The sequence below is a fragment of the Lissotriton vulgaris genome, chromosome 5 (assembly GCF_964263255.1).
Source record: "Lissotriton vulgaris chromosome 5, aLisVul1.2, whole genome shotgun sequence".
Taxonomy (NCBI): Eukaryota; Metazoa; Chordata; class Amphibia; order Caudata; family Salamandridae; genus Lissotriton; species Lissotriton vulgaris.
The window spans coordinates 462,842,682-462,863,528 of NC_141693.1; the positions used below are offsets into that span (position 1 = coordinate 462,842,682).

Sequence of the window (20,847 nt, forward strand, 5' to 3'; positions counted from 1 at the left end):
CCTCTCTCCCTGCATGCCCATCCTGTTGTTCGTTCTGAACTACAAAGGTATAGTTGGATAAAAGAAGGGGAGCGTTTACTTACCACCTGCTCCTGAGATTTCTGCGTGATGTGAAGCCGGAGAATTCCCCACCCATGGCTCAGCGGCCCGTGCAGTGACGAAGCCGGGGTGTCGATTGCAACGGGCGGCCGGCGGCGACTGCAACTACAGCGGCCGCCTCTGGTGATGTGGAGTCGGTCGGAGGGTGCCGTTGTCTCGGAGTGCCGCTGAAGGCAGCATCAGCCAGGTCCCTTGTCGAAGAGCCTTGGGGGCCTAGAGGCTTACTGGAGTTGAGGGGGGTGCGTGACTCCTGGCCCCCCTCTTCGGACTCCGTGCCCGGACGTAACCAAGGATCGCCCCCGAGACAGGCGGGCAGCCCCCAGGGAGTGGCAGGGTCATTGGTTTAGCCTTTTGGTGGCTCTCCCTGGGGAACCCGCCTCATAACTTTGTGTTCCGGGCGTACACTTAGCAGCGCCCTGTGCTGGGGCCGGTCCCCACAGTGAGGTGCAGTGGGACGGGGCCGAACTGACGAAGATGGCGGCTGACACCCCTCATCACGGACCATGTCCCGATCGGATGGCTGCAGTAGACATGGCCGTGGGATGCTTGCGGCGCACAATGGAGCCCACGCCCAAAGATGTCCTGGCCGCCCTAACGGATCTGCGCGAGTCCCTGATTTGCAATGTTTGGGACCTGGACCGAAAAATGGCCGCCATTGTTGTTTCACCGCCCAGTGCGGACGTAGTCCGATTTCAATGGAGTGCCTCTGTGCCCGTTTCTACTTCCTTAGGGAGGACTCTGGACCCGCCTGGATTCCGTGAACTACCGAGAGACCTGGTTGCTTCGTCCTCCCTGGACAGCGCGGATGCACACGTGAGTGCCTCTTTGGGACACATGCCTATCCTGATCCTAGGGACGCGCTGCTGTTCTCCTTTTCGGGCCGCCTCAACAACACCGCGGCATTCGCCGGACAGTGATATTTCCACTTCATGGATGGTATTGCTGTGCTTGAACTTTGTGGCACCCGCGGGCGTGATATTGCCGCCCTTGGACTTCGGCTGCACACGACTGGATGGACTCGAACTGCTGACCCCTTTTTTGGTAATACTCTGGACTGATTCGCTTGGATCCTTCAGATCCTCCAAAAAGTACTGTAACTCGATTGACAAGGGATCATTGGGTGGTTCCGTTGATAGACGAGGCCAGGGGTGATGCATTTTAGGTTTCGGTGGCCCTCACGTTAACTGACAGTGCTTTGGGTGTGTTTGTACTGGGGTTGTATTTTTGATGTGTTTGGTACTTGACGCTCTCCGCGATATTCCATTTTGCTTTTGGACTTCCTCCACGTGCAGGGGTGATGGGCGGGCCGGGTGGCGATTTTGAGGGCCCTCCTCCATCTATGCTCTTTGTCTTTTCTCTTTCTCTTTTCTAAATTTCGGGTTCCATTAGGGCGACAGGCACGCAGCTGGGGGGGTAGGCCTTTGCCTTCCGCGGGTGTGCAGGGTGGGGGTAGGGGGGTGGGGTTTGTCCATTTTTTGTTTCCATGGCCCTTTAGTCTTCGTCTTTTTCTATAGTGTCGTCTTCATTCGTGGTTCCTGTAACGTGTACTGCTTTGAGGGGTGGGGTTGGGGATTGCTCTTCATCGGATTTGTGCCAATGTCTCTTCTGATTTATATGCCGTGACCTCACTACTTCGTCGGTGTTTATATTCATTGTGATATCCTGATTTGCGTGCTGAGTTGTAGGACCACGTGTGATTGTATGGCACTTCTTCAGTTCCTTATAGTGAAAATGAACCTCTGTAATCCTGATTTCGGACCTGACTGTATGCCCACGTGTTGTTTCCTGTGTACATGTCGTTCCGGCTTTTGCACTGCTCTGATTCTTCGTATTGATTGCTACCTTTTTACCTTGTTTCGCGGCCGGCCGAGAAGTTTGTAGGCCCGTACCTGTATTTGATTGCAATACGAATAAAGGTTCACCAAAAAAAAAAAAATGCAATAGGTCTCGCCTTTCATTAAGTTAGTCATTTGCTATGCTATACAATACCTTCAGCAAAGCAAATGGCTTTAACTTAATCAAAGGTGAGACCTATTGCATTTTCAATGCTTGTTTTAAATGGTTTCCCGTTTGGAAAGACATTAGGAGACCAAGCAGTGGTCTCCTAGATCACTTCCTGCTTCCCTTGAGGCTGTTGTCGCGATTCCCAAAGGAGGGCAGCTTTCTCTTTACAAATCAGATACTACCCTGCTTGAAGTGTCAGTATCTGGATCAATGGTTTGCGACTGCAATTTTGGCTCCTCTCTGAATTGCAAGCAGGAAGGGGTACTCTCCATTCACCCCCTGTCTTATTTGAACATGACTGCAAAAGACTTTTTAGAAGTAAGAAATAATTTTCAGACTTGTAAAAGTTCTTTTGTAAACAGTAAAAAGGTATTTTGAGTTTGCAAACCCTGCAGTTTTACAAACTGCGTGCTTTGGTCTGCAAAATACCTTTTGCACATCAGGCCCCAAGGAAATGAAGAGAAATTCCACTCTGAACTGTAAGATGTGTTATGTATGCATTTTAATAATACTGAGCTTCATATGCGAGGTTCAATTTGGAGCCCCGGCAACAGTGACTTGAGCTACGGTGCACCACCATTATTATGCCTCCGGCACAACAACGCCTTACCTTCAACCAGCAAGTGTTTAGACAAAAACAAAGAGCAACCTATATCCCACCGCCCTCCATGGAGCACACCTATTCCAATCCACGTCTTAAACTGACTGTTTTAACAAATTAGGGTCAGTGCTAACTAGGCTAAGTCCCAGTTTGCCCAGAGGATTGTGCTTTTGTCCTACCAACAGGACAAAGTATTCTTTCATAATTTGCTTAGCATTGTCTTCTGTCTGCTTCCCAACATGGCAAAGTTATAGCATTTTGGTGAACCATTGAGCCTACGGGAATTCTTTGACATTTTCTTCAAAAATTATTTTGACCTGATGCTGTTATCTGCAGTAGCGGTCGGTATCAAGGCAGAGTGGCAGGGGGGGGCAGTGCGAAAAATATAAAATAAGAAAATTAAAACCACGTAGCTGCCTCTCGCGGCATCGCCGACTCAGTGCTCTTCTGCTGCTGCACTGCAACTGCACAGGCTCCCCTGTGGCCAAGCCTGACGCTGCTCTCATGTTTGCAAGTAGCGTCAGGATTGGCCTGAGCGCTGTGAATTTGCGCTCTCAGGGAGACAGGGAGCCTGTGATTTGCTGTCTCCAACCCGGCAAGGCAGATGGGGTTGAAGACAGCTCAGTGTGCATGTGTGTTTGGCCGGCCCGAGACGGCGGCCAAACCCATATGCACACTGACAGCGTGCTGCCCACCAGTACCACTCCAGCTTTACAGTCTGTAATTGTCTGCCCCGCCCCCAAGACTCGTTTGCACTGAAAAATAAAACGATAAAAAACCTGTGTTTTTATCGTTCTATTTTTCGAAGTTTGGGGCGTCTTAAAGGGGGAGGCAACGCTCCTCTGCCATAGCGGAGGAGCCGCCCCTGGTTATCTGGCTTCAATTTCGTTTCCGTTCTGCTTAAATATTTAGCAGGTATGTCATTGAGGAAAAACCTGCTCCTTTGTGCTCCGACATAAAAGGTTAAACACTCAAGTGTTCTCACTGAACTGTTTTTACAAACCATTGGTTCACTAACTTTGTGAGCGTCCAAACCAGAGAATGCCCTTAATTATTAATCCAGAATCATATATTTTATAATTAGAACATTTTTTTGTAGGCAGCCTTTTGGTGATTTATGTGGTCAACCTCAAAACACAAAGCTTTGGAAATGTGAGTTAAAGAAATAAGCACATACCTTCAAAGATATTAGAGTCATCTAGTTCATGAGCTTTTTTAAGGGACTCTCTGGGGTAGGAACGAGGATCTACAACGCCAACCAACTGCAAAAGAGAATGTTTTATTGAAACACACAAAGCAAAATGATTCCTGCTTACAATGTGATTTTATGAAACAATGTTAAATTCGCTGTAATGGTGGAAAAGGCAATATTCATCACATTTAATCTTAATGTGAACTAACTTAAAAATACAGTGCTCAGACTGCATTACGAAACAAAATCCTTGATGCTACAGTTTGTGATCATAGGACATTCTAATTTCCAAGATAGATCCAATTAAAAAGACAATGCAAATATTGTTGTCACCTCTGCACCAACTGGTGGAAATCCTCGCAATTTGAGAACAGGGTAACACTGCCAGGTCTTTCAGTCAACTTTGTGGCTAACACCGTGATGGTCCCCAAAGGCTTAAGATCAGGGAACCACAATGAAAGCGCCCCAGGTAGATCTGTGTTGCTCACCAGCAGACTGCAGTACTCTACTGGGCGAGATGGGTGTGGGGATTAGTGAAGCGTGATGATAGGAGTACCCCCGGTGTGCCTTCTCACAATCCAGTCCACCGAAATTTTGTGATTCTGCAGTCATTATGTTTTCTGCGTAATTGCGGATTTGCGTGCCACTTTCTATTATCCATGGTATAATTTATAAATTTGAACAAAATACTTTGGGGGAAAACATGGCATAATCAGTGCAACACAGTAGCACACACTTAGCAAAAGTTAGCTAAACCCCTTTCAGCTGTTTATTGCTGTATTCTGTTTACAGTGGAGCCTGGGCAGTGCACGTGCTGCTCCGCGAGGCATGCTATATTCAGGTATGGACTTCAAGTTCCGCCCATATTTTTCATTGGCTTGTGTCATTGTCCTTTGGAAACTGTGGCTTTTCATTGGTCGATAGACTTAGTAGTCCCTCCATAGTACTGCCTTGTCTCATGTTGTAACCTCCCAGGATGATACCCCCCGTTACATGTGTTGCTACTTAGTAGGCTTTAATTACATCCTCCGAGCACTATTTGCTTAAATGGTTTTCTCCTGCCTGCTGTTACAGGCAAGTCACGCTCTCCCCCATTGCTTTTATTTATTTTTTCATAGCACAGCACATCAGGCTCATACTGTGGCTGCCTTGCATTTGGTTTATTTGTGGCACCGAACACAGCCGTATGTTTATTTTTTTTACAGTTTATTTACTTTTATTTTTAAAACTTCCCCATACCGCACGTTCACTTTAATGGCGGCCGTACCCCTTTCTTTAGATACGGCTCATCTAAGGGAAGAGGCGCGGCCAACTTTACAGTGAAAGCGCCACATGGGTGCTTTATGCAAGATCTATTGCATTACAAATGCTTGTTTAAACGTACTAATGAGATAAGACCGAATATAGATGGACTGGGGAGAGCTTCTGTGAAGAAGTTTCAAACAAGGAGAAATAGTTCCTTCTTTGTCTTGCAAAAGATTTGATTCAGTATTCGTGCAACTTTATGTTGCAATGAAGATAATGTTCAAAGCAGTCGTTGTGTAAGAGTGCAGAAAAATTCAAAACATTCAAATTCTTTTTTAAAGTGTACTGTCATGAATCTTACAGTGCCTTTTAATCATATATTTTCATTATAAAGATGCAATGTACAATTCTGCTCTTCCAGGCTGCCTCTTTGCGAAAAAGAGGTGCTTTCATTGGCCCATAGTGCAGACGGAGTACACAAACGCAAAATACCAAATTTAAAATGTAATAGGATGTACAGAGCAGAAGTAGTACGCCTTGTCATACAAGGAGTGTGCTCATGTGCCCTTTTTTTCTGCCGGAACGCAACACTAAATGTTTAACCAAACTATTGTGAAAGAAGAGACAAGTTGATAAAATGATGTTTCTGTGCTTCGCTATAAAATAACATTATTTGTTAGTACATTACCTGTTCAATAGAACCTGCTAAATGTGTTACATTTTCCTTCTCAAAAAACTCTATATGTGTAGTGATTGGGGATTCCTGTTGTATAAATGTAGGCTAAAAGGTCAAATATCAAGATAATGCCACCACAGAATTTGCTTCATAACGCCACATAGGTTTCCTTCCCTTGTCGTGTACTTTAGTCAACCGTGCCATACAAATTGATCCTCCATTGACTCATAATCCAAGTAACCCCCCTCGAACTGTTAATGCACATTTACGGATTATGGCAGTCAAGATTCTGGTGAGGGGCAAATACCTTTTAACCCACACCCCTGGAAACGGAGTCTACCAAGCCTCTACTGGTAAAATCAGTGCAGTCTCCAATAACTATGGCTATTCTTTTTTTCTTGAGTGCATGTCGTGTTTTTGGGAATACATTTGGAGTTCATGGAGATTAAGTGCAGCGTGAATGGTGTCCTCTAGAAGACACTGAATGGAGAACAAGATGGAGGCTCCATACGAGGAATAGAGTAAGGTCTTACTGTCTTCTATGTTCTTCAAGCAGCTCCTAAAATGCGCTTCAGAGACCTTGTAGCAGTTTCTTCCCTGTATGCTTTCTGGCAGCAAAAAACACTCAGACAGGAGCCAAGCCTCAAATCCAGGACAAAAGACTAACCAAAATGGAAGCCCTGGTTGACAGATCTGCATGGAGAAAAGCTGTCTTCGCCGTAGGTTGTTGATGAGTGTGAGACCCAACATACATCATCACCTATGCTACCTCCTTCATTTGTGATCTATCATGGGCTGTCTGCAAATCGCAGAGACCCCGATCAGGGTGTGTGAACGGACACCCAAGGAATCCACAAGTTAATGCCTGTTCTTCCACTTCTCTGTGAAAGCCCAGGAAAAGCCCGTGAAGTCTCTCTCCTAAACAACTGTAATTTGCCAAAGGCATTTATATAGCGCTTACTACCCGGACGAGGCACTGAAGCACTTTTTTTGGCAAGTAGCACACTACTCCAGAACCCAAGATTAGTAGTCAGTAGGTTAGTACAACTTTTTGTGTGTTTATTCTTGTCCATTAGTTGTGTTAGGATTGTGCTCTTGATAGCTTGTGTGATTAGTATATTTTGATTTAGGAATAGAATAATATGAGTGGGTTTGAAAAGAGCAAGTAATTTTTGTAAGTAATGGGCGTGTGGGCTTGTTAGTTGGGTGGGTTGGCTAGTAGTAAGATGGTTTTGGATGAACCAGAGGGAGTAGGAATGGGACGCAGGGAAGGGCTTCTTAATAACAAAATGTTAAAAATGTATACATCCAGATATACACATGATGCTTGGTAAAGTTGTATTTGCTTGATAAAACCCCTCCATATAAATACCCATATGTACACTGAAGGGCAATATCTAGATCAGTGCTTCTCAACCTTTTGAATACTGGGGTCCCCCACCTATTCATTACTGGAATCCGGGGACCCCCCTGAGTCAATACTGTAAGGGGGGACCCCGGTCTAATCAATTTTGATTATTTGAACCACAAACAAAACCGAAAAAATACAGAAAAAAGCATCCAACAAGCAAATACACAAATGATGAAGCATTTTATTTAATTCGCAAACACATAGAAATTAAAAACAAAATGTTAATTTTAATAGCAAGGTTGGAGCTTTTCTAAATTCAATTGAGGCCACTCATCAGCCATACTACATTGTGTTTGATAACCCTGCCCTGCTCCCACAAATCAATCTGCGGATACTCATTTAGTTTTTAGCCTCCAATTACAAGTTTATTCACATTTACAATAGGTTTAAAACATTTTAATTGCACATTTAGCTTCGTTATTTATATACACTTTATTAATCTGGTAATATTATTTAATTTGCTGAATAGTTGCAGACCCCCTGAGGAGCCTTAGCAGACCCATGGATCCCTTGACCACAGATTGGGAACCACTGATCTAGATGGTCTGCTATCTATATTTATCATGGGGTAAATTTTTCAAATAACTGTAATTAACTTATATATAAATAAATATACACTTGGCACTTACTGAAGTTATTAGTAGCAGGAGTAACCCTCTATATATGTGCACAGGAGCAGCAATTTTGACACGGTCTGATTTATACATGCATCCTGTGGGATAATATAAATTTTTCTCTTATATAAATATATCTGCTTAGAAAAGCGGGAGTAGTTCAAAGTAGATTGGTATGTACTTGTATAATGACAAGTCGTTTCCATAATGTGAGAAGAATAGTTTCTCATGTCTGAGTATACTGTTGTGGTACATTCTTGAGTTGTGAGTATAGTTGTCATGTAGCGTACTCAGGTCAGGAGGATTGTGTGCTTGTGGCTTTACATGCAGGAGGAGTCTAGCGGCAGCGTTCTGAATTCTTTGTGGTCTTGTCATAGTTGACAAAGTTGAGCCGACATACAGACCATTAGAGTAGTCCAATTTCGATAGGACAAAGGAGATGGTAGCTAGAACCTAGGTGTGGAAAGATGTGTCACAGTGTTTTAATTGTGAGAAAGCTTGATTTCGCTACCTTATCCACTTGTGGATTCATTGAGAGTTTGGCGTCCATAGTATTTCCCAGGTTTTTTACCTCCTTAGATATTTTTGGCGGTGGTCCTAGATCATCAGGCCAGGTGCAGAGAATATTGTACGTTTTCCAGTCTCCACAGGTGAGTATCTCAGTTTTGGAGGCATTCAATTTGAGATGGCTCCATGTCACCCATTGGTCAACAGCCTGGAGTCAATCAAAGAGTTTTGAAGTTTTAATGACCTTTGGGCTTTCCAATTTCAGAAGTATTTGCATATTATCTGCACAGTTATAAGAGGGGATGTCGAACCCAGTGATCAAAATTTCAGTGTTTTCGTGTAGATGTTGAAAAAGCGTGGGTGAGGTGAATGAGCCTTAAGGGTCTCCTGCCTTAATGTGGAATGGCTTAGAAGAGAATGGGTGGTATGTATATTTGTTCTGTTGTGTAGGTACGATGGATAATTTTGCCGAATGTTGTTCAATTGTTGACTGAACAACCGTTCACCACATGCCCTCTTTCAATCATGTGACACACCATTACAGTGCACAGGCACAGGGGTCACCATGATGGCCTGGATGACAGCAAGCAGAGACAAAGCGCTACCCAGTGCAGTTTGCCTAAGGACAAACAGGCAGCAGGACACACATGCAGCATCCCCTCTCTGCTGACATAGACCTTTGAGAAGCTCTTTCCTGCATGCAATAGCCGTAATGGAGCATCGTACAATCGAGGTCATTCCTGACAGTCCCCTCTCCTGCAATAATCAGCAAAGTAATGCCAATGGCTCCTTATGACGTGGAGATATTGGAGTGTAAGGAGCGTTTGTGGTTCTTGCATAAAGTCTCCCCAGTGGTGCTGCAGAGTGCCAATCCAGGAAGTGATGTCACTAACCATGTCATGAATAATGTAATATGTGGAGTTACAGGTAGTGCATTGCCGGGGCACGAGTTATAGTTAGGTCAGCTAACTATAACTGCTGAATTTCTCGGGTTTTGTACGAGTGAAATGTCGGATTAACTATAACGTCCCTGAAACCTTTTGTTTTTTCTGTGAATTTCTAAGGTTTTTTAAATTCTATTTTCTAACTACAACATCTCTGTAACCTTTTTTTTTTCAGTAATATACATATTTTACCTACTGGCGGTCAGCAGTAGGTAGTTATAGTTAAGACCATGTTTCCAAAGAAAACACGTTTTTTGTTTTGTCAATAACTTTGGCACCACTTTACGAATCTTGAGGAAAATTTCAAAACGTTTACTTTATTTGGTTTGGCTGCTGTGTTGAAAGTTTTGTGGTGATCAGTCAAGCGGGGGCCGCGTAAGAGGGGAATCCCAAAATGCGTTTTCCGCCTGCATTTTTCCATAGGGATTTTGAACATCACTACAGCCCGAACCGCTGAATGAATTATACCAAATTTGGCAGAAAGCTAGATGTTAATCCAAAAAACTTGCTTTTGTGATTTAATGTAAATCTGTTCAGTAGTTTTAGAGATATTTAAGTTTACAAAATATAGATATTTTGATACTGCAGATTCTTGCAGTGGACTCACAGTTCCTACTAAAATTCGATGGCAGCCAACACTTCAACCAGGAAGTGTTAGCAGCCATATTGGGACTCGGCATGAAGTGGAGTCCCACAAAAAATGTAAAACATAAAGCAATGGGGGCAGGGTAGGAATATCGTGACCCACTCAGATATGGTGGGTAAGTCCCACAGAGACATCGTTGAGCATTAGAAACACTTATTTTATTTCAATTTTGCCACATATTCATGGGGAAATCCGCGGATCCATTTTCAAAATTGGAAAAAAAACGAAGCAGGAGTTACTAATCAGCCTCCAGGTGGGCCAGTTCTCTGAAGCATTCAAATAAAGGAGGGGGGCACACAGTTTCTCGGGGATCATTGATACCCCGGGGACAACCACCTCAACGTGGCTTCTTTTACAAAAAAATGCAGGGGTAACCCATATTTTTATAAAAGACTGTGCCCTGGGGATGGGTCCCTGGGCCAAAATCGACACGGGGAGGGAGATGCACAGCCTCCCCTCCCCAATACAAAATAGGCCTGGTCCCTGGGGCTGAAATTGGCCCAGGAAGGGTGGGGGGGGGGGGGTGGTCATGTGGCTCCCATCCCCAAATAAATCTTTTAAAAAAATAAATAAAAGACCTGCAATTTGCTGGAGGCCCTGCCCCCTTTCACCACCACTCTGTAAATGGGCCTCCTAGCGCACAACTGGTTGTGGGATGAAGTTCCCTTGGCTGCAGAGGGTCCTTGGGGACAACAAGCCCTTCTTTTACCTCCAGTAAGTCCCACACAGCTGGATTGATGAAAGGTTGCTAGAGGCCAAGCCTCCTTCTCCACCACTCTGCAAAACCGCCTTCTAGCACACTGCTGGTTGGGGGTGAAGTCCCCTTAGATACTGAGGGTCCTTACGGGCCAACAAGCTCTCCTGTTACCTCCAGTAAGTCCCACAAATCGCGATTGCTGAGAGGACTTCGGAGGCCACACACCCTTTCTCCACCATTCTGCAAACGTGCCTCCTGACTCACAACTAGTTGGGGAATGAAGTCCCCTTGGCTTTAGTGGGTCCATGGGGGCACACTAAAGCCAACGGAATTGCTAGGAGGACTTTGGAGGCCACGCCTCCTTTTCCCACCACTCTGCAAACACACCCATTCGGCGCACTGCTGGCTGGGGGATGAAGTTCTTTTGGCTGCAGAAGGTCTTGGGGGCCGGTAAGTCCCTCACAGCAGGATTTGCTGAAAGGTCGTTGGAGGTCACACCCCCTTTCTCCACCAGTCTGCAAACGTGCCTCCTGGTGCATTGTTGGTTGGGGATGAAGTCCTCTTGGCTCTTGAGTGTTCTTGGGGCCAACAAGCCCTCCTGTTACCTCTAGTAAGTCCCACACATCAGAATTGCTGATAGGTCTTCGGAGGCCACGCCCCCTTTCTCACCACTCTGCAAATGTGCCTCCTGGCGCTCTGCTGGTTGGGGGATGATGTCCTCTTGGATGCATAGTGTTCTTGGGGGCCCACCAGCCCTCTTGTTACCTCCAGTAAGTCTGACACAGCAGGATTCCTGAGAGCTGGTCAGAGGTTCCGCCCCGCTGGTCAGAGGTTCCGCCCCTTTTTCACAACACTTTGCAAACGTGACAACTAGTTAAAAGAAAACCACGGAAACTCACTTAATAAACATAGGTTAGAGGAACATTATAGTTAAAAAATTGAATTTGAAAAACCCTAGAAATTCACTGAAAAAACAACGGTTACAGTGACATTATAGTTAGGCTCAAATTTCACTCATACACAACCAGTGAAATTCAGCAGTTATATTTACCGTAGTTAACTATAACTTACGCCCCCGCAATGTACTGCTTATGACCTCACGTATTACATCACTCCTGACATGGTCAGTGACATCACTGATGACATCTAGTGAGTGTAAGTGCTTCTAAGAGTTTATATGTGCTAAACATTTACACTAACCGACTACAAAAGTTAAATTAGTATCATACTACTAATGAGTGATACTATCTCTGATGTGTGTGATCTGAGAGGGTGTATCGGTGTGTGAATGCATGCATGAGTGACTATGGGTGAGTGAGTGGATTTCTGACTAGGTCTGTAGGCGAGTGAGTGGTTGTGTCAGTGGTTTTATGGATGTGTGAGTGGGTTTGTGGGTGGCTGTATGGGTTTATAAGTAGGTATGTGAGTAGCTGTGTGAGTGTGTGAGTGACTATGTTGGTGAGTGAGTGGGTGTTAGTAGCTGTATGGGTGAGTGGCTGTGTGAGTGCCTGAATGGGTGAGTGAGCGGTTGTCTGAATGACTGTATGAGTGGCTGACTGGGTGTGTAAATAGCTGTATGGTTGAGTGAGTGGCTGTTTCAGTGAGCGTTAGGTTAGTGTGTTGTTGTATGAATGGTTGTATTGGAGAGTGAGTGTCTGTGTGAATGACTAAATGGGTGAGTAAACAGATAGTGCTTGCATGGATGTGTGAAGGGGTATGTAAATGGCTGTGTGGGTATTAGTGCTTGCATAGGTGAGTGAGTGGCTGTGTTGAGAGGCTATATGGGTGAGTGAGTGGGTGTGAGAGTAACTGTAGGTAAACAAGTGGGTATGCGAGTAGCTGTATGGGTGAGTTTGTGGCTATGTGACTGGCTGTACAGGTGAGTTAATGGTTGTGGGAGTGGCTGTATGAGTGAGTGAGTTGTTGTGTGAGTGGCTCTATGGAGGAGTGAGTTGGTGTGTGAGTACTGGTATGGGTATATTAGTGGGTATAGGAGAGGCAATATGGGGGTGAGTGGGTGTGTGAGTGGTTATATGGATGATGTCATTAGTGATGTCATTTAGGATGGCATCAGTGATGTCGCTGACTGTGTCATCAGTGATTTAATATGTGAAGTTATAAGCAATGCATTGCTGGGGCATAAGTTATAGTAAGGTCAGGTAATTAGAACTGCAGCATTTCACTAGCTTTGTACAGGTGAAATCTGTGCCTAACTATAACGTCCTGGGAATTTTGGCTTTTTAAAATTAATTTCTAAGGTTTTTCAAATTCTATTTACAAACTATACAGTTCCTGTAACCTTGTGTTTTTTACGTGAATTTCTCTGGATTTTAACTAGTAGATGCGCTTGCAGAGTGGTGGAGAAAGGGGGAGGGCCTCCAAAGGCCTCTCAGCTTTCCTGCAGTGTGGTAACACGAGGGGCTCTTGACCCCCAAGGACTCTCAGCAGCCAAGTGGACTTCATTCCCCAACCAGTAGTGTGCCAGAATGCGCATTTGCAGAGTGGTAGCGAAACGGGCGGGCCTCGGATGACCTCTCAGCAATCTGGCATTTGAGCAGCGAAGGGCAGGTAACGAGCTGTTATCTTGTGGAAGGCGATGGACACTTCTCCAAATCGAGCTCTACGCCGATGAGGCTTCCCTAAAATATCTTTAGGGTTAGATTTTAAAACTCAAGTGGTCGTATCCTTGTGGGTGCAGAGTCGCCCTGACCACATCTGAATATACCTATTATAGGGTGTACTGAGTGTCGCAGTCTCAGACCCCTGCACCTCACTTCTTACTCCTTGCACGGTCCTGAAGAAACGCCAGAGGATCCGCTAGGAACCACTAGAGGCATGAAACATGTCAACCTAGAATCATTAGTTCTCATCACCCCCAGAAGGAAAATACTCACACTTCTAACTACTAGATCAAGAGTATTCCTCTGCGCTCCAGTTTTTAACCATATCACAAGGACCCCTGAATAAAGCATTCTAAAGGGTACCAGTGCGATATTTTTAACTCACTCACATCACTCCCCACACATCTGTACTCACCACTGCGGCGTTCCTCCAAAAGATCTCTGATAAAAAGCCCCCTCAAGGGCCCGTGGTAGACAGCAGCGCCAGCCCCACGAGGAGCAATGCCTGATGATGAAGCATGACACCTGCTTGGGTGTGTGAGGGCACTTCTTCAACAAGGAGGAATTCCATCCTTTGAGCCTAATTTATCCAACCTATCCTTTCCCTTTCCCCAGTCCTTCCAGCAACCTAATAGGCCTGCTTCTCTCTAAGGAACAGTAACCCTCCAGTGATTGTAACGTTAACTTTGGGAGCCCGGGTACTGGACCTTCTTTTCCATTTGCTCCTAGTCCCCCTTCTTTTTGTGTTTTTGAGACTTCATTCCCCAACCAGCAGTGCTCCAGAATGTGCACTTGCAGAGTGGTAGAGAAACAGGACGGGCCTCGGGACCCCATCCCGGCCTTCATATTTTTGACATATTTTTTTAATTGGGGAGTGGGCCCTACCGGGCCGATTTCCGCCCCAGGGACCCCATCCCCCGGGGCCCATCCTATATTCTGGGTGCCCTGGTCCCACCTAGGGCACCCAGTAATTTTTGTTTGGGCCATTGGGCGAGCCTGAAGGCACCTCGGTCCCTGCCGGCTACCTACCTTCTGCGGGAGCCGGCATTGCTTTCACTGAGGGAGCTGCTGACAATGCAGCTGTCTCTCTCTATGAAAGCAATTATGCTCCTCTCCAGCATGCAATACTCTTGTTTGCTGAAAGTGGAGCAACTGTTGTGGCTTTGAGGGAGCCGTACAGCTTCCGCCAAGCTATCACAAACAGCTATGTCCTGAGGTGGGCACCCAGGTACATAGCAGTAGCCGGTCCTGGGGGGTGGTGGGCCCCACCTATCTTGAATTTTGCCCTGCGGAGGTGGTGGTCCCCAGGGCTGTGGGTGGAGAGCAACCTCTTGGCCCCCCACAATTTAACAAAATTGCAGGTGGCGGTCCCCAGCGCTGTGTGGGGGGTAGGGGGGGGGGGGGGGGTGAGTCCATGCGGTACTCCACATTAATTGAAAGTGATGCCCCGGGGAGGTGGCAGCCTCCGGGGCAGCGGGGGAGAACATATAGGCCTTCCCAATTTCATTTATAAAGAAGCCCGGGAAGGTGGTGGTGCCCAGGGCATTAATAAGCCCCAGGAGGGGGGCCCGTGATCCCTCCCGCCTTTATGATTATTAAAACACCCCCAAGACCTGACATACCTGGGGGGCGATTAGTAACGTAGTGTGGGAGCCGGCACTTAGTTTTTAAAAACTTCCTAGCAGGATCTGGGGATCCAACGCGACTGGCGAAATCTTTTTTTTAAAATGCTTTTCCGTCACCCTCCCCCCACCCCCGCCCAGGCCTAGCGGGTCAGGGTATTTCTACCATGCCTCCTTTTCTTTATTGAAAATGTATTTAAATAACGCTGCAACTACTAAACAGATTTACACCAAATCACAAGGCCCTTCCCTGAACAAACATCTACCTTCCTCCCAAATGTTGTGCAATTCCATTCAGAAGTTTGTGCTGTGAGCTTGTCTAAAATTCCTGTTGAAATTAACATGGGGAGAACGCATTTTAGGACTCCTCCCTTTTTCTTGGCCCCCGCTTAATGGATCAACCCAAAACTTTCAAGAAAGCAGCTGAATTGGGTGTCGAACTAGTTTTGAATGTTTTGTGAGGATTTGCCAAACAACATCAAAGTTATTGGCAAATTAAAAAACGCTCTTCTAATGGAAACTACATCCTAACTATAACTACCTACTGGTGACCAATATATACAGAAAGAAACTGGGGTAAGTTCATAAATCTCCAGTAAGGCTCGCACTCCACAGCTTTGATTTCAGACAGTTTTATTTCGGCAACAAGTTTCACCCTCACTCTGGCTTCGTCACGGCTAGTTACACAAACACAGTGCTCAATCACCTTCGAAAACAAAAAGGTTTAGTAATGCCATGGATATAAAAGTAATAATGTCACCTTGCCAGACTTACCAAAATATAACCTTCGCACTGTGTTTGTACAACTTTCTGTGACGTAGCCTGAGAGGGTGAAACCTGTTGCCGAAATCGTTTTTTGAGGACCTGGGAGGAGATGACGGTGTAGAGACGTTGCCGCAGTTGAGGCGGCTAGTGATGATGGCCTGAGTGGCGGTCTTTCTAGTGTTGGTTTGGATCCATCTGAAGATTCTGTGGAGCATGCGAAGTGTGTGGAAGTAGAAGGCAACTGTGCTGCCTTGTCGTTTCATGGTCAGTTGGCTGTCAAGGATGATGCCGAGGTTGCATGCATGGTCAGTTGGTGCCGGTGTAGGTCCAAGTTCTGCAGGCCACCAGCTGTGGTCCCATGCTGAAGTCTTCTTCCCGAAGATCAGTTTTGTTAAAGTTGACTTGTAGGCAGTTGTCTCTTATCAATTTGGCTACATTGGTCATGGCACTGCAGAAGTTGGTTTTGACGTTGCAGGGGTCCTCGGTGAGCGAAAGTATCAGTTGAGTGTCGTCTGCGTAGGAGATTATGTTAAATCCATGGGATCTGATGACATCTGCAATGGGGGTCATGTAGATGTTGAACAGGGTGGGGCTGAGGGATGATCCTTGCGGTACACTGCACATGATGTCATTGGGGGCAGAGGTGAAAGGAGGCAGTTAGATGCTCTGTGTGTGTCCTGTAAGGAAGGAGGCAATCCACTTGAGGGTGTCTTGCTTTATGCTTATGTTGTAGAGTCTGCTGATGAGGGTGTTGTGGGAAACGGTGTCGAACGTCGCAGAGAGGTCGAGGAGTGTTCTGTCATCTGTGACGGCAATCAGTGTGGACTCAGTGGTGTGGTTGCCATGGAATCCTGATTGGGAGGTGTCCAATAGGTGGTTTTGTTCCAGGAATTTAGTGAGCTGCTGGTTGATGGCTATCTTGAGTACTTTGGCCGGGTAGGAGAGCAGGGAGATCGGATTAATTTTTTAGATCACTGGGGTCGACTGAGGCTTTCTTTAGGAGGGGTTTGGTGTCTGCATGTTCCCATCTTTCCTGGAAGGTTGCTATGGAGATGAAGGTGATGAGGATGCTGGTGAGTTGCAGGCTGATTGGGTTTGTTGCGAGGTTGTAGAGGTGGTGGGGCGGGGGTCGGTGGGCGCCTGAGAGTGGATGGAAGACATGATGGCTGAGGTGGTCAGGGCAACAGGCGGAGACCAGGTGGTAATAGTTTGGCTCATGTTTGCTGGTTGGTACAGGTGGTTGGGGTTGAGGTTGGGGGGTTGGATGTTGAAATTGTTGTACATGTTGGGGATCTTGCTGTGGAAGTAGTCTGAGAGGGTGTGGCAATGTTCTTGGGAAGGATGGATGTTGTACTCATTTTGAAGAATTTCTTTGTGTTGTTGGTCGCAGAGTTGATGCAGGTGTTAATGGCTGCTTTCTTGGCTTCCTTAATGTGCCAGTGACATTTGCTGAGTGGTGTTTTGTCAGCTGCTCTGTTCGGCGGGGTTCTTGGTGGGGTGCCATCATTTCTCCTGTTGGTGGCAGTTGCGCGTGGTGGTCTGAGTTCCGGGGTGTACCAGCTGGCAAATTTGAATGTTTTGTTGGATTGTGGAGGTTTTTAGTGGGGTGACTCTGTCGGTGATGTTGGTGATCTAGGCGGCAAAGTACTGGACAGCCTGGTGGAGGTCTGTTGAGGCCTCAGGTTGGAAGGTGTTGAGGGTCTGTGACCACTGAGTTTTGGTGTCTTTGACCCAGCTGCAGTGTGGGGGATCTGACGCCTGGTGATGGTGTGCTGGGTGTTGGTGCTGGTGAAGAGTACGATGGTGTGGTCAGACCAAGTGAGTTCGGTGGTGTGTTTGAATTTGACTCTGTCCCTGGAGGTGAAAATGGGGTTGAGTGCGTGTAGACTTTGTACGTGGTTTGGTGAGGCCAATGTTCAGGTGATGGAGTTGGCGTTGTTGGGGTTGTTGATGTGGAGGTTGAGGTTGAAGATGGTGTCCCAGAATGTTGCTCAGGGGTCTGTAAGCGAGGATGCCTCTTATCGTAGTCTTCACATCAGTTTATAGTAGAAATTGAGGTGTTCCATGAGAGGTGTGAGGTCGTCATTGGTGATGATGCACCTGATGGAGTCCTTGAAGATGATGGTGATGCCTCCGCCATGTTTGCTGTCTTGTGTATCATCATGAAGTCTTTGGGAGTGGCGTTGTGATGTCGCATTTCGAGGAGGGGTTGAACATAACATTTGTATTTGTAAATCGCACGTTCACCCGTAGGTTATTTGGCGCTCAATGGAACACTTCCCCTCTGTCTCCTGCTCCTTTATTTCTTCTCCCTAGTCCTGGTACACTCTTTTCCAGCTAAACTGGGTGAATCCTCGACAATTATTGGTGCTAAGATCGGTACCCTTCAGTGAAAAGTGATTCAGCAGGTACACATTCTCTATTGTGGGTCCTGTACACTGGGCAAATTGTCCTGCTGTTGGCACATTAGAAAGCGTATTTATTGTCAGCCCTTCGTTGATCTTCATATGTTACACTGTATAGTTCCACTGGCTTGTTGACTCTTCCTCGAAATAACTATCTTTAATGAAGTTGTGCTTAGGTAATTTGAATTTTAAGTTTGTGATACTAAATGGTTTCTTGGCACATGACATGGCACTCTTAAAGTATTACCAGCGGTGAATTAAAAAAAGACCTCTATTCTTAAGAAATCTAACCAGTGCATCAATGTTAAAAACATTAAATGTTTTTTCTTTGACATCATATTTGCATTACAGCGACCAGTCATCCATCTAACCATAACAGACTCAATGGTCTTCTTTCAACCAGTCAAGTTAAAAACTATTTTGAAACTCTTAAATGAGCTAACAAAAAAAAGAACACTGCTTTAAATGAGCTAACAAAAAAAGAGCACTGCTTTTCAACTCAGCTAAAATTGGGCAATTGAGGAGCTCACTCTTCTGGGTCACCGTCTTGTCACTTTTAAAACAATCAAAGTAGGCACTGCCAATTTGGATAGCTACCAACTGATTTCTAACCTTTCATGTACAATTGAAATTTTAATTCGAGTAGATGCACTATCGAAATCCACAATTTCCACTCTACCACAGACAATCAGATTTCTGCCCCGACATCAGACTGAAAGAGCTGATTTGGATGCCCGAACTATAATCTGCTCACAACATACTACTGGAATCAACAGCTGCCATGATGGGATTGGAATTGTGGATTGGCCCCGGAGTTAGACCTTTTACCCCTCCTTTTTAATGTTCATCAGACACCTTTAGTGACAATAAAGTGACACCTGTGAACAAACTAACAACGGAATGCTGATAAGTGATTCTGGTTAAACTGGATATAAACACACTGTTCAGCAGCTAAGCATCCAGGAAAAGGCCATACCTAACCGATTGATGGGCACCCACCATGGAGAGGACAAAACGTAATCGGATGTCCTTATCTTATAAATAGATGAAACTGATACAACTTCTACACAGATTCATTGGCCTGGTAGCCTGGACCCCCAGTAGGGCCCCTAAAAAAGACCTGCAATCAGAGACTCTGATTTGATTGCCGCCTGTCGTTTACGCTTCCTGAATCAACTGTAATTAAACTGTGTTACTTTTCACTACCAAACACAGGAAGTACCACTGCATGTCTAGGTTATCATCCACGCACGAACAGATAATGCAAAAGCTACTCTCTCCAAGGGCACAGTAAAACTGAACATTAGATTTCAGAAGTAAAGATTGGATACTAAAGTAAAATCAGGGGAACAGAATTCGACTCCTCTAATGCACCCCTGAAATGTATTTTTCGAATCATGTTACACACACACATGTCCTAAGGACATGTGTGTCCGTAACATGACTGCTTAAAACAAGCATTTGCAATGCAATAGGTCTCACATTATTTAAGTTTGAGCTATTAGCATTGTAAATGGCAATTGTTTTTTGCTTTATGCTATATTTTTTTTTTTACATAAAAAGCTTCATATAAAATATGTTTTATTAAAGTTATTTATGCAGTATCTAAATTTTGTTTGCATAAAACAGTATAATAATATCTTAGTAAAAAAGTCAAATATTTTAATGGAAATTCACCAAACGTTCATTTATGTGTTGGTTTTGAAAATAGCTAAATTAATAGCTTTGTCATTTACAATGCCAATAGTTATAACTTTCGCAAATGTGACACCTATAGCATTTGTAATGCAACATTTGTATTTACGTGACTTAGATGTATTGATATTACAAATAACAATGGCTTTTAATTTTTTTTAATACTTAATAAAAGTGATTGTAATTTATAATGGCAATAGCTTAAACTTTTGTAAATAACTTTTGTGAAGATTATGTTCAGTGTATTTTATTGTAACAAAATCCAAGAACAGAAGTGAAATATTAACATCTTTTTGTGACATTTGTAATAAAGCTTGAAACATTGAGAGAACATATTTGTGCTGTGGTGGTGCTGAGTGATGCTGTGGTGGTGCTGAATGGGGCTGTGGTGATGCTGAGTGATGCAGTGGTGGTGCTGAGTGGTGCTATGGTGGTGCTGTGGTGGTGCTGAGTGATGCTGAGTGATGCTGTGGTGGTGCTGAGTGGTGCTGTGGTGGTTCTGAGTGATGCTGTGGTGGTTCTGACTGATAATGTGGTGGTGCTGAGTGACTGTACTCACTGTCACTCTGCACTCACTGTCACTCTGCACGCACTGTCACTCTGCACGCACTGTCACTCTGCACGCACTCTGCACTCACTGTCACTCTGCACTCACTGTCACTCTGCACTCACTGTCACTCTGCACTCACTGTCACTCTGCACTCACTGTCACTCTGCACTCACTGTCACTCTGCATGCACTCTGCACTCACTGTCACTCTGCACTCACTGTCACTCTGCACTCAGTGTCACTCTGCACTCACTGTCACTCTGCACTCACTGTCACTCTGCACTCACTGTCACTCTGCACTCACTCTGCACTCACTGTCACTCTGCACTCACTCTGCACTCACTGTCACTCTGCACTCACTGTCACTCTGCACTCACTGTCACTCTGCACTCACTGTCACTCTGCACGCACTCTGCACTCACTGTCACTCTGCACTCACTGTCACTCTGCACTCACTGTCACTCTGCACTCACTGTCACTCTGCACTCACTCTGCACTCACTGTCACTCTGCATTAACTCTGCACTCACTGTCACTCTGCACTCACTCTGCACT

The 20,847-nt window shown here is 45.3% G+C and overlaps 1 protein-coding gene across 1 annotated transcript in view; it reads right to left on the reverse strand.

The window, feature by feature from the left end:
- LOC147711087 (uncharacterized) overlaps positions 1-20,847 on the reverse strand; it is a 1,001,373-nt gene that overhangs the window by 634,342 nt on the left and 346,184 nt on the right. Inside the window, exon 4 of the mRNA XM_086921902.1 lies at positions 3,882-3,966. Coding sequence (XP_086778028.1) covers positions 3,882-3,966 — 85 coding nt within the window. The remainder of the gene's footprint in view (positions 1-3,881; positions 3,967-20,847) is intronic.